This window comes from Artemia franciscana, chromosome 16 (genome assembly GCF_032884065.1).
Source record: "Artemia franciscana chromosome 16, ASM3288406v1, whole genome shotgun sequence".
Lineage (NCBI taxonomy): Eukaryota > Metazoa > Arthropoda > Branchiopoda > Anostraca > Artemiidae > Artemia > Artemia franciscana.
The window spans coordinates 34,234,696-34,246,571 of NC_088878.1; the positions used below are offsets into that span (position 1 = coordinate 34,234,696).

The window sequence follows — 11,876 nt, forward strand, 5'->3', positions numbered from 1 at the left end:
TGATCTCAGGTGGCATGGTACTGTGATGAGTTGTTAGTAGTAGTAGTAGTAGTAGTATTTGGTTGTTTAAATAAAAGGTAAGAAGGTAAGGTAAAGATGCGGTGCTAAGCTTTATAGTCCAAGCTGGTGGTGCTGTTCAGGGCTCATCTTGTTCAGGGCTCCTCAGCTAAGAAGTGCCATTGGGGGCCAGGAAGACTACCAGATTTCATTTTCACTGTCTTTAGTACTTTAAACAATGAAACATATGTACTTTCATATCCTTAACATGTGATCTTTCCTAATAAGTTGGCATTTTATGGAAGATACTTTATACTGTATATTCTTCGGTATTTTCATATGGTGGGGATGGGGCTTTTGATCCTAGCTCCTACTAGGGTATTTTTTCCCAACATACAACATTGTTGTATAATTTGCTTGTTCTGGGGAAATTTTACTAATTCAATACCCAGCCCCCTCCCCCCAAAAAAGAAAAAAAGAGTATAAAACTGTGGAACTGCCTACTATAATATAATATGGCAAATCCCTATACTTTGAATTTCTACTATAGTTGAAGAAGTTAAGTAAGTTTGTCTCTTATTAAAAGTGACTTTAATGCTTCTAATTTTTTCATGGATTTAAACCTGCAACACCCTATATAGTAGGTCAATATTAGCTGAAAATAATGAAAAGGATAAATCTTACCATGATGTTATCTATTATTTTATACCTAATTAGCTGATTTGGCAGTTTTACTTATGCATCCATGTTTTGAATATTTAAATTAATAAGCGGTGTTTACAAAAGTAATGTTTACTATATTAGTTAAGGAAATTTTACTTTACAGCCGCAACTGTGAAGCACAGAAACATGTGGTTCAGTTTTTAGTTGTCAGTCACAATAGCAATGTCTAAAGAAGAGGCTTAGAAATTTATTGCGAGAAGAAAAGAATGAACTTAAGATTGGGACATTTGGGACCCAACTCAGAAAAAGAGGGGCATAATGATCTCAAATTCAGGACACACGCCTTGATTGTTTACAGTTGATTGATCAGGAGATTGGACCAAAATTAGCCCCTGCCTTCGACCTTAACGAAATCAAAGCCTATTTATTATAAACAAATAAAATGAGCATTAATCCAATTTACGTGCCCTAAACTAAATAGTATTTAAAAAAAAAGTTGAATTCATTTGCTTTAAGAAAATGTCTACCTATTGGTTTTCAAAATAGAGAAGGGCTATTACTTTTTTAAGCCTAGGAAAATCAAAATCTTTAAAATTTTCATTAAAAGCTGAAAAAAAATATAGACAAAATAAAATGCTCAACTGGTCTTCTGGCTACAGGGAAACTCTAAAACAGGAATCTTACCCTATATTTCCTAGGGAGCACCTTATTTTACCGATTTTTACCAATTTTACCCATTTTACTGACCTGGTTTTCATTTTATGGTGATTTTACATTAGAAAAGAAAAAAAAAAGAATGAACTAAAGATTGGGACATTGTCAACCCAACTCAAAAAAAGAGGGGCGAAATGATCTCAAATTCAGGACGCACGCCTTGATTGTCTACAGTTGATTGATCAGGAGATTGGGCCCAAGGTAGCCCATTCCTTCGACCTTAAGCAAATCAAAGCCTACTTGTTATAAACAAATAAAACGAGTATTAATCCAATCTGCGTGCCCTAAACTAAATAGTATTTAAAAAAAAAAAACTTGAATTCATTTGCGTTAAGAAAATGTCTACCTATTGGTTATCAAAATAGAGAAGGGGTATTACTTTTTTAAGCCTAGGAAAATCAAAATCCTTAAAAATTTTCATTATAAGCTGAAAAAAGATACACAAAATAAAATGCTTAACTGGTCTTCTGGCTACAGGGAAACTCTAAAACAGCAATTTTACCCTATATTTCCAAGGGAGCACCCTATTTTACCAATTTTGCCCATTTTACTGACCTGGTTTTCATTTTATGGTGATTTTACATTAGAAAGGAATAGAAGAATGAGCTAAAGATTGGGACATTGTCAACCCAACTCAGAAAAATAGGGGCGGAATGATCTCAAATTCAGGACGCACGTCTTGATTATCTACAGTTGATTGATCAGGAGATTGGGCCCAAGGTAGCTCATGCCTTCGACCTTAAGAAAATCAAAGCCTACTTATTATAAACAAATAAAACGAGTATTAATCCAGTCTACGTGCCCTATACTAAATAGTATTAAAAAAAAACTTGGATTCATTTGCGTTAAGAAAATGTCTACCTATTGGTTATCAAAATAGAGAAGGGGTATTACTTTTTTAAGCCTAAGAAAATCAAAATCTTTATAACTTTTCGTTAAAAGCTGAAAAAAAGATACACAAAATAAAATGCTCAACTGGTCTTCTGGCTACAGGGAAACTCTAAAACAGCAATTTTACACTATATTTCCGAGGGAGCACCTTATTTTACCGATTTTTACCAATTTTACCCATTTTACTGAACTGGTTTTCATGTTATGGTAATTTTACATTACCCAAAACGAAGGGGGGCAAAATAATCTGAAATTCAAGACGCACGCCTTGATTGTCTACAGTTAATTGATTGATTGTTTTTTTTTTTTATTTAGTTGCCACACTGGTCAGTTTCAGTTCTGCTGTGAATTATGTGGGAAAGGATTTAGTTCCAAGAGTGTTCTGCAGTTACACAGGAATACACACACAAAAGAGAGGCCATTTTCATGTCATCTTTGTGGTAAAGCTTACTCAAACAGTGGAACGCTTCATAAGCACAAACTTCGTCACCAGGAGATGACTAAGGTAACTTTAAGATAGTTAGGCAATTTGGCTATAGTAACTTGATCAACTATTAACTAGTACTACTACTAACAACTCACCGCAGCACCAAGCCACCTGAAGCAAACACAGGTACGCAAGATCCTCCTCCATCCCAATCAATGCAAAGCCTCTCTCTTTACACCCTCCCAGGAAGTCCACATTTCCTTTAAATCCTTATTTATGACATCCTCCCATCCCAACCGCGGACGATCTGCTTTCCGTTTAGCCTTAGACGGTTGGCCGCAAAGGACAATCTTTGGTAATCTGTCATCCTTGATCTGCAGAACGTGCCCTAGCCATCTCAACGTTTCTCTCATTATAGCCATAGAATGTGGGATTGAACCAAACTTTTTCTAGAGCCTACTGTTTGAAATACGGTCAGTCAGCCGGGTCCCCAGAACAATATGTTTTCAATTTCTCTGGAAAACATCTAGAAAATCTTCCTCCGCTTTTTGGAGCACCCATGCTTCAGAACCATATTTGACTGATGACATCACTGTAGCTTCCAATATTCTAATCTTAGTTTGCACACTTATCTTCCTTTTCTTCCATTAAATTTCTAATGCAATCTTGACATGAGAAAAATAGTTAATATAACTAAGATATATCGTGCAGGCTAGCTAGTTAAGGAAGGCTAATGCCTAAGACAACTTTGTTATCAGGAAATCACTAAGGTATTTTGGATGAGACAACATGACTAAAGTACATGACTAAGATAAATTCGGCACCAGAAAATGGCTTATAAAACTTTAAGGTAAAATATGTACGGAAACAAGGCTAAGACGGCTAAGCATGACTAAGCATGACTAAGATAACTTCTTAAGAAATGTAAGCAGCTTAGTTAGCTTCGTCATCGGGAAAACACCAAGGTATTTTGGATGAGGTAATTTGACTAAGATAAATGACTAAATCAACTTAGTCATCAAGAAATACCCGATATAACTACAATTTAAGATAGCTAGGATAACTTCGCTAAATTCGAGTCATGATATGGAAAATGGCTACGGGAACTTCTCTGATGAAATATCTACGGTAATTTGGTTAAGGTAACGTCTTAGGAAAGGTAAATGTAGCCAACGTAGTTTCGTCACCAGGTAATGACCAAGAGTATTTCGGATAAGGTAACTTGGCTAAGGTGATTTGTTTGGCTAAGTTAAATCAATTCATATAAAAGGCTAAGGCAACTTATTAATAAAGGTAAATGGCTAAGATAGTTTCGTCATAAGAAACGACTAAGGTATTTTGGATAAGTAACTTGACTAAGATAAATGGCTAAAGTAATCTCTTCAGGAAGTGGCTAAATGTAACTAAGATAGCAAAGTTAACTGGGTTAAAGTAACAGCTTGATGAAGGAAAAGGGTAGGGTAACTCAGATGAGGTGTTTTACTAGAAAAATGAGAAAAAAGGAGGGTAATTTTCAGCCAGTGGAGAAAACGAAGCGAAATGACAAAGGCAGATACTTTGGCAAGAACCTCCGCCAAGCCCTCCTCTGTCCAAAAAAAAAAAACCAAGAAAATTAACTTTTTGTAGTGAAGTCCAGCAAAGCAGAAGGCATTTTTATTTTCATTTTTCAGATATTTATTTATTGAAATCTTTTATTCCTGTAGTCGTTCCCCCAACTGTTGACATGTTCTGTCAATGCAAAACTTCCCACAAGAACAAGAAACTCCGTAAGCGCCATTACCAATTATAGGATCAGTTTTATCTGTCCCAGAATTAAAAAATGTTCAACTTTTATTTTATTTTGAATTAAACAGAAAGTTTAGTTATTTTCTAAATACTTCAGGTTGTCGCCGAGTCTCGGGATGTATGGTAAAATGTAATTTTTTTTTCTTGTTTACATTTTTAATCTTCTATCTAGGATGTTATCAATAAGTTTAATGGGGAAACCATCACAATAAAATGTTTTAACATAATTTAGACCCTACATGGTTGTGTGAACAGATTTTCAGAACTTGATCCACTGAAGAGATAACCACGCCCAAACGTCGTACATAGCCAGTGTTGTCTTAGAACCTATCTGCGTTAAGCTAAGGTGATTTCTTGAAAAGATAATTTGAATAAGGTCAATGGCTAAAGCACCCTTGTCATTAGAAAATGGCTAGAGTAAGCTCAAGATTAGATCGTTAGGGTAACTTGGATAGAGTAACGTCTTGATAGGCCTTAACGTCTTCATAGGCGTAACATAGGTAAGGCAGGTTTAATATCAGGAAATGGTTAAGGTCACTTATCTGAGATTATGTCTTGAGAAATGTAACTTTTTCTTCAAGAAATGGCTGAAGCAACGTAATAAGGTAGCTAAGGTCACTTGGTTAAGGTAACATCTTGAGAAAGGTAACTGGGTTTAGGCAACTCCGTCATGAGCAAGTGGTTAAGGTAACTAATATACAATAAAGGTATAATGTACAATAAGCTAAGGAACTTGGCTAAAGGTAACTAATATACAATAGCTAAGGAACTTTGCTAAAGGTAAAATTACTAAGATGAATAGGTAAGGTATCTTTTTAGTCAGGACCCGGTTGAAGTATTTACAAAATTAAACTCTAGTTCATTTCAATAGGTTTGGGTAGAGTTTCATACCATCTTTTGTTCCTAATACTAATGTTGATACTAAAGTTTATGCTCAATTTTAGGCCTCATCTTGTAACTTATGCTACAAATTATGTTTTTTTTCTTTTGTTAATGGTGTTTCTATTCTTTTATCTTCTGAGGATTAAGTGTACACTTCGATGTTTAGTTTGTAACGTTGATATATGATAGGATCGATTTCCTAGGGATTTGCGTTTCGTGAGAAGTACATACTTCGCTTTTTTGGCTTGTTGTAGTTCTTTTAGATAATCTTAATTAGAAAGTTTTCAAAATTTAGATGAAAAAGTAACTTTTCGGGTTGTTGTACAGGGTCGCTGACTTCCGCTAGGCTTCATCCGGTCCGTTTCAGCTAGTCAAGTTATTTAGAAGCTGAAACGTCTCTTGTAAGTTTAAGCTTGTACCGAAATGAATCGACTTATTTAATTCATCCAATTTATTTATTTTCATCTATTCTATCTATTTTCTTTGTTTTGGAGACTTATTTATATGGAATAAAGTGAAGTTGGTAACAGAAATTTGGAGTTTGTTGTATTACATTTTAGTCAACTGCAATTTATGTTCAATTGCCCTACACTGAGTGAACTTGATTGATCAGCTCATTCTTCTCATGATGTTTAGTACAAGTTCATTTTCATTCTTTTCATCTTCAGTCTTTCTTTTGGCTGTTGATCTGTTCAGTGCTTTCCAGAAATTTTGAATTGATTTGTTCCGTATTTTTAGCTATTAGAATCAACCGGAAAATAAAAATTTAATGCCAAAAATATCTTACTTTTCATAGGAGTAAAATAATATTCAAAAAACTAGTTGGGGGGAGGAGGAGACGGTACCTCTGCTGTAAGTTTATAGTTCATTTTTATCAGAATTTCCAACAGTGACGAAAACAGACAAAAAAAGCAACTTTCAAACAGCTTTTTGGTGTTATCACGGCTATGGGGTCTGTGAGTCCAAAATAACGACTTCGCTTGGACTACAATTTTTTGTACTTTTGGTCACTGGTTCATTTGGTTTTTGAAGTTGCAACTGCAACTCCTTCATTGTCAAAGTAAAGGTCCCGACTCCCAAAATATATGACTCCGAGTTTTCAAAGCAATTTTATTCACAGGTGAATAAGAGCCGCTTTGAATGTTGAAGCGTTATGACTATCCAGAAATAAAGACAAATTTACAACTCAAAGACCTTGCTCCTGGGACTAGGGGGGGGGGGGGTCATGTCATACTCAAAGGTATAGTTATTGGGCCTTTCAATTATGATAAAAAAAAACTACTATCCAAAATTGTCCTCAGACGATTTTGTGAAAAAAGGGGCAGGGGAGGGGACCCAGTTGCCCTCCAATCTTCTGGGTCATTTAAAAAAGGGCACTAGAACTTTTAATTTCCTTTTGAATGAACTCTTTCACGATATCCTAGGACCACTGGGTCAATACTATGACTCAAGGTGAATACTACGAGTTATAAGTGTTACATAAGTCTGAAAAAGTGCAAGATTTTGAGTTATTCTTAAAATTATTTTTTTTTAACTTTTTTTTTTACTCTGTCTCTAACTCCAAGTCCGTAATCTCTAATTGTCCCAACTCAATAATCCTGGTTTAAATGATACAAGCGCAAAACTGAACGTAATTTGTCAGCCTTTTCTCTTTCCCTATTTATGACTTACATATTTACGCCTTTGAATGCCCACAGTGGAAGTTACAGATATTTGTATGGTATATTTATGACATTATGGTATATTTTTATGGCATATGTGGTATTATATTTTTATGGTATTAATCCAATTATTTTTTCTTAGGAGAAAGTACAAGACTCCAAAGAATATAAAAAAATGTCCTTGTTTGGAATCCCAGAAGCCAAAGGAGAACTTGAAAATGGTGGACAAATCTATTTTATACGTGCCGACCCTGTAAGACCCAGCCCTCTTAAGGACTCAATACAGGCAAAAGGTCTTGAAAATACTACTGATCATATTTACTATTCTCAAAGTATTGAAATTAGCTAATTTTGTATCTGTATCTGATAGTTTTAGGCTTTAATTTCTTTTTAATATAAGCCAGTGTTAATTTCAAGGGTAGAGAGAATTATGGTAAGATAAAGGCCACGTCCTGTCTATTTAAGTACAATTTTTAATAGTAACAGTGTTTTGCTAAAATGTTTAAGTAATTAAGTAATTAATAGTAATTAAGTAATAATTATAATATTTAATATAGAAGTATTGCAACTGGAAATGTTATCTATTCGATTTTAGTAATAGCAATAATATCGTTGTATTGCTTAATTTTTGCTGTTATTTAATTGAAATAATAATACAAATTTATTTATAATCTGTTTTTCAAACACTATTGATAAACACAGTAATGAGAAAAACATGACAAAAAACATTTTATAAATGAATCCATTTTGCTAATGTAGAAACATATGAATCATCATTCATCATATCATCATCAATCATCATATGAATCAAACATATGAATCGTGTTATTGTTCTTGCTGTCAGTTTCTCATGAAGTGTTATTAATAAATAATTGTCTTTTGTATTAATACAATTTTATGAAGTTTTAATGTTAATAAATGATTGATGGACTGATTGATTTATTAATATCTGATGCCTTGTGCTTTTGCAAAAGCTTGGGTAGCTACTATGTTAAGCATCAGATTCTCACGGAGTCTAGGGCTCAAGCCCAACATTAGACTTTATTTCACCCATGTAAAAGAAATCAATAAAAATACTTGGCAACTGAAACATCGACAGTTGTTAATGACGAGTCAGGCTGAACGGCCTGTAGCTCGTCTGAAGTGCATGTATATTATAGTTTGTGACAAGTTTCCAGTGTCGTGTTGATGACATTATATAAAGCAAGAACTTAGAAACACCAAATCTAATACGACCTGAGATGTCAAATAACTTGGCACTTTATCGTATGAAATAACACACTATGTGCTTAGAAAGCTGATAACATTTTGTATAGAGCCATTTGATTAACTGAATAGCACGACTGATTAACACGTGATTAACATAACTGAAACTGAATAACACAGTATGCTTATAGAAAGCTGATAACATTTTGTATAGAGCCATTTGATTAACTGAATAGCACGACTGATTAACACGTGATTAACATAACTGAAACTGAATAACACAGTATGATTATAGAAAGCTGATAACATTTTGTATAGAGCCATTTGATTAACTGAATAGCACGACTGATTAACATGTGATTAACATAACTGAAACTGAATAACACAGTATGCTTATAGAAAGGTGATAAAATTTTGTTTATAGTCATTTAATTAAGTGAATAGCACGAATGATTAAAATTCTTATTTGTATATTAACAATCCTGCGTTACCAGTTACCTGTGAGGAGGTTTTCGACTTCAAATAGCGATAGTTTGTATTTCAGTCAACTAAAACCAGGAAGTATGTACCATTGCAGCGCGGACGCAAGTGGTATTTTGGAAATCCTATCTCATTCGTACAAAAATCTTGTCATGTAATTTTAATTGTCCCGTAGTATATTTAGTATATTTCTTACGTGTTCTCCAAACAGTGATCATTTAAAAATGGGTGTTAAGTTACTAAATCTGTCGAGAATAGTTTATATATATATATATATATATATATATATATATATATATATATATATATATATATATATATATATATATATATATATATATATATAAATGAACACTATTGGTAACTTTCAGATAAATTTAGAAATTGTCACCTAAAATTTTAAGTCTTTTTTCGTAATAGATGGCGTTGAGAAACTAACAATGAATGAAAGCAAGGACTTCAAGTACTGAAAATAAATTCAACTTGAGGTGTATAATATTGCGGGACTTTAAAGAACTGCATAAACCGTTCAGAAACAGCGCAGCCGGGTCGCTCAGAAAAATCTTGCATAGAACCATTCAATTACTTTTGGCTCAGCTGGCATCAATCATTTCGATCTCGAATTTTTTCGTTTTTCTTGAATTATCTGTAGCTTTTATTGTATACCTGCCATGCCTGAAGTACTTTGGAAATGACCCTCTATGGTTGTGGTATAGTAGTGTGTAAAAAGTAGTTAGTTTTAGTCAATTTTTGACTGTGATTTAATTCTGCTATCTACCAACTTTGCATAATCCTTCAAAAATGAGTTTTTGATTTGCGCTGCTTTTGCAGCTATATGGTAATTAGGATGAGAGGCAATAATTTATTTTGGTTTTAAGTCTCATTTTACCTCTTTTGCTACATAAAAAACCCTAACGATCCACTCCTACCCAGTGGTGTCGTTTGGGGGGGGGGGGCAGTTAACCCCAAATAATTAGGAGAACAACTATAATTCATTAAGTAACTTTAAAAATGTTGCTTGTTTTAAGCTTCAAATTCGCTCTTCCTCGTTTTTAATTTAAAAAACGTGAAAAATAGTGGTCCATTACGCTTCCTCATAAATATTTATACAAATAAACCCGCTTTGGAGTTTTATCATCAAGGAAACCATCCACTTCTTATACGAGATCAGGGTAACATATACTAGGGAGAAATTTGCTCTTCTTTGGCAGGTCTAATGCTTGAAATATATTATACGGAGAAACAAGTTCAACTGTTTTCAATATCTAAATTATGGAATATTAATTTTGTGTTTTAAGCTAGATTAAACCTTTTTTTGATACTTGGTCTAGGCTATCCCATAGGGCAGTGCCGAAGGAGTTCAGACCTACAGAAGTCTAAGAACCTAAAATCCGAAGTATTGACTGGTATTACGATTGTTGCTATTGAAACTAGTTCCAGTGGCACCAGTCACGAGGAGGGGGGTATTTGCCTCCTGGAGGTACCTGTCTATTATATAAAACATACTCTGAGAAGTGAAGTTTGGTTATTGCTAATGAAAAAGAAAATGATGAAAATAGAATGCTTTATTAGCAAAATTTTTCGCGAATAGGCGGTTTTCAAACATGACCTAGTGATACAATTCCGGGAATTTTGCTTATCGTAAGATTACAAAATCACGGCGTGTCCATTGACGCAGTGTTTTGTTTTGGGCAACAACCCCTTATTCTGGGAAAATATAATTGCCTGTTCTGCGGTCCTTGGCAAATTACAAATCTTAATTTGAACATCTATGGTGAGACACTATATTCTATCACTAGTGAAAGAAAACTAACCAGTGTCCTCAAGAAGCGCGTTAATTATAACTAAGATGAACTACGTCAAGAATCGTGTTAATATGATCTTTTCTTTGTCTTGAGACGCCCAGCCGACGCCGAAGCTCCCAATTTAATAATTCACAAATGACCTTCTAGATTTTGTTAATCAAGTATTCTATTTTTATTATATTTTATTGTCACCAAACTTCACTTCTCGAGTGTTTTTTATATAATAGACAAGCACCAAACCCGCTCTCTACGGCTATAAAGAGAGATGGATTGAGATGGCTACGACACGTTCTGCGAATAAATGGTGACAGATTGCCAAAGATCGTCCTTATTGGCAAACCATCTAGGGTCAAATGAAAAACAGGTTGTCCCCGGATGGAAGGAGAGGTAGTCGTAAGTAAAGATTAAGGGAAATTGGAGCTTCTTGGGAGTGTGTAAACAGGGAGGCAAACTTTGGGCAACGTAGTGCGTTGTTAGTAATAGTAATAGAAAGAGTAATACAATTTGATTTCCATTCACTGCTCTTTCCAAATGTAATAACAGCTGTGGTCATAATTACGTCAGAACTTCCCTCCCCCTATCCTAATGCCTAGATATAGTCCTGGAAAAGCCCTACATACAAAAACGTGTTGATTTTGCTAGTTTATATTATTTTGTGCACCAATTTCTCATTGTAAGTTGATCCACAAGGCCAAATAATGCAATAATAAGGCCAAAAAATGGAGAAATATAATTGCCTGTTCTTCGGTCCTTGGCAAATCCCAAATCTTAGTTTGAAAATCCATGGTGGAACACTATATTATATCACTAGTCAAAGCAAACTAACTGGTGTCCTCAAAAATCACGTTAATAATGAACTAAACTTAACTTGGTCAAGAATCGTGTTAATAATGATCTTTTCTTTGTCTTTGAGACGGTCAGCCGACGCCGAAGCTCCCAATTTAATAATTTACAAATGACCTTCAAAATTTTGCTAATAAAGTATTCTATTTTCATCATATTTTATTGTCATCAAACTTCCCTTCTCGAGTGTGTTTTATATAATAGACAAGTACCCTCTTGGATTTCCCTCCTTCCCTTGATTCCAAAAATAAATTTTTATTTTTTTTCATGGAAAAAAGAAAAACTGCCCCCCTCCTTAAATTTTTAATAGGCATTGGACTGAAGCAGTTGAGAAGGACATATGTTACAAAACAATTCTTTGACCTACTTCATAATCTGTAGAATAACTTAGTTAACACATTTTGACTGAAGCTGCGCTATACTTTAACTACAACCCCCTCCCCTAGTATGTAAATATGTAACCCAAATTATAATTTTCCACGCATTTAGCCATGCGTCACTCTTGTTTTAACCCCTGAAATT

The 11,876-nt window shown here is 34.2% G+C and overlaps 1 protein-coding gene across 1 annotated transcript in view; it reads left to right on the forward strand.

Annotated features, from left to right (window-relative positions):
* Positions 1-7,954, forward strand: part of LOC136037374 (zinc finger protein 62 homolog) — a 42,404-nt gene extending 34,450 nt beyond the window's left edge. Inside the window, exons 5-6 of the mRNA XM_065720104.1 lie at positions 2,581-2,770; positions 7,163-7,954. Coding sequence (XP_065576176.1) covers positions 2,581-2,770; positions 7,163-7,369 — 397 coding nt within the window. The 3' untranslated portion in view covers positions 7,370-7,954. The remainder of the gene's footprint in view (positions 1-2,580; positions 2,771-7,162) is intronic.
* Positions 7,955-11,876: the final 3,922 nt, after the last annotated feature.